General features: G+C 36.5%; 1 protein-coding gene across 2 annotated transcripts in view; it reads left to right on the forward strand.

Annotated features, from left to right (window-relative positions):
* The window catches only part of xpnpep1 (X-prolyl aminopeptidase (aminopeptidase P) 1, soluble), an 11,018-nt gene extending 10,834 nt beyond the window's left edge, over window positions 1-184 (forward strand). For both annotated transcript variants that reach the window (XM_060859373.1, XM_060859372.1), the window contains exon 20: window positions 1-184. This exon is cut by the window's left edge and continues 81 nt beyond it. In XM_060859373.1, the coding sequence (XP_060715356.1) occupies window positions 1-39 (39 nt within the window). In that variant the 3' untranslated portion in view covers window positions 40-184.
* The last annotated feature ends 2,489 nt before the right edge of the window (window positions 185-2,673 follow it).

The raw sequence follows: 2,673 nt of genomic DNA on the forward strand, positions 1-2,673 counted from the left end.
CTGGACTGGTTGATCAGGGAGACTCAGCCAATCACATAAAGTCCACTCATTTATATTTAACCTTGTCATAACGGATCTGATCAGAAATGTCTTTTTGAACTAAATTCTCTTCATTCTGACACACACACACACACACACACACACTTCACTTCTTTTACAATACAATAAAACTGAAAGTGCTCCACTGGTGCTACATTTTGACATTTTTATTATCATGACATGAGTTTTGTTAATACATGTCAGACAGTCCTGTAGCTTCATATGGATTCCCATTTGTACTGGGAACATTTCAACATACTCAAAATTTGACACTGCTGTGTGAAATCTCCAACAAGCCTTAAAAATGCATGTACTTCAACCCCTACTCCAATACTCGGTCGGAACAAGGTGTATATAAAAAGTGGGAGGGTCCAGAAAACTATCTCTGGGGTCAGTTGGTGTCAGTGTGGTGTGTGTGGGATAAACATCATCATCATCATCGTTGCCATAGCATCAGACAGGAATGGTATAGATGTAGTAAATGTTGGACTCGTCCTTCCTGAATGATTTTAGTCTGCAAAACTCTGTGCACGTCCTTTAGTTTCACTGGTCCAGGTCACATACCAGATCGTGTTAGTACTCACATGCTCACATCAACGCCTGCAAACGCAGCACGCGATGGTGAGGACGCACGCAGACAGCAAGAGCATGGAGATATCGAACACTTTCAACTCTTCACAGTGACAAAGGGAATGTTTAGGGAATGAATGTTTTTCCTTAATGCACCATTAAAGTTATTCATAAAGGGTGAATAATACTTCAATACTTTTGAAAACTGTTTCAGGTTAATAAAACTAGACCCCATACGTTTAAACTGAGCTGAGTTACGATTGTCTAATTATTATAAAACGTAGCCAGGCATCTCATTGTAGATGAAGTTTCTGCTGTCGTTCTCTTCGTTCATGCTGTTAAAAACGAAGCGCAGAGCTCATAGTTCTCGGGGAGAACAAAAAGGATTTGTACCATATGACTTCAGTGGGTTTCCATGGCGATGCCTCCTTCGAACACTTTGTGTGTCCCATTCCTTTCTGCCAGCCGTCTTGTTAGTGGGGACCGGTGGGGGGGTGGGGGGGAGGAGAGATAATGGATGAGCAGATGTTCAGTTTGATGTGCTAAAAAAAACGTATGTCTAGGTACGATGGCATGATTAGATGAAACAGTGGGAAAGAAAGAAAGATCTTCAGCAACACAATTCACAAGTCAAACATGCCTTTACTTACTCTCTCTTTCTCACCCTCAGTGTTTTTTTTCACATGTCCAGCCTTAGATATACACGATGCAGCCACCCAGCTACGATGGCATTAGAGGTCAAGGTCGCTCAGGCGTTCCATCCTAAATCACTCTGAAGCTCGATTTTACTGCACCCTTGTGGAACATTTAGACATGGACTGTTGGTCCTGGAGCTCATGGAGCTGATGGGTTCAACAACTAGATGGCAGCGTTCACATGAACTTGACTTAAATAAATAAAATAAAATAAAATAAAATAAATAAATAACATTTGGAAGGCAGAAGAAAATATCTGTATATTCTTATTTACTGTATTTATTTTAAATGTATTTTTAAAAAAAAATTTGTTCCTGCTTTTTATTTCCTTGCATGTTTTTACTCTCTTATTCATTCAATTCCTGATGATTATTTACTCATTTATTAATTTGTTTTCATTTGAAATTTATTTTAAAAAATGATTTTAAATACCTTTTGTTTTTTTTAATTCTTAATCCTCTATTTTTATTTTTTTTCTGCAATTTTTTCATTTATTTGATCATTTATTTATTCATTTCTCTATCATTTAAAATGGTATATTTATTTATTTATTTATTTATTTATTTATTTATTATATTTGCTCCATTATTTATTCAATTCTGTATTTATTCACATATTTTGAGGGATATTAGGACATTGATATTTTAAAAAGTGTCTCAAGGTCGACAAGATTTGGCTAGTTTTTGGTAAGACACTAAAATGAAAACACCACAACAAAATTAAAGACAAAATTTCGACTAATTTGTGCATGATGATGATGACTTAGAGAAGCCAAATCACCTTAGTAGCTTTATTTATGATTGCTAATGCAATCATTGCTTAAAAAAAATAAAATCTATTTTATTGCTTGATGTTCTGCCTAAATGTCCATCCATAGTGAACTGAGGACACGTTTCTTCAGCGTGTGCATTAGGGTGTTTATTATGTCTCATAAGCTCAGTGTTAGTGTTTATTATGTCTCATAAGCTCAGTGTTAGTGTTTATTATGTCTCATAAGCTCAGCATGTTGGGAAAACACCCAGGTGTTATGCTCTGGTGCCTTTTATTCGTCATGATGTGAAACATCAATTCAGGTAAAAAGTGTTTATGAGGACCAACTACATTTTCAGTGGATTTCTACTGAACTGTTAAATCTGGGAAACTCGTGTTAAAAACTGTTAAATCTCGTGTTCGAGAGCTGATTCTGGATCCTTGTTCGCTTTTCACATAAGAGTTACGTGGACATAAAAGGGTCAGTTAACGGGCTGATATTTCCACCCTGAGGGTCACACATGGGGCAGATTAGCACTTTTGTTTGCTCTCCATACACCAAGTGGTGTTTATTACAAGCAGGAAAAAAACAGCTCAGCGTAATTATTTGTGTATGCGT

This window comes from Tachysurus vachellii, chromosome 23 (assembly GCF_030014155.1).
Source record: "Tachysurus vachellii isolate PV-2020 chromosome 23, HZAU_Pvac_v1, whole genome shotgun sequence".
Lineage (NCBI taxonomy): Eukaryota > Metazoa > Chordata > Actinopteri > Siluriformes > Bagridae > Tachysurus > Tachysurus vachellii.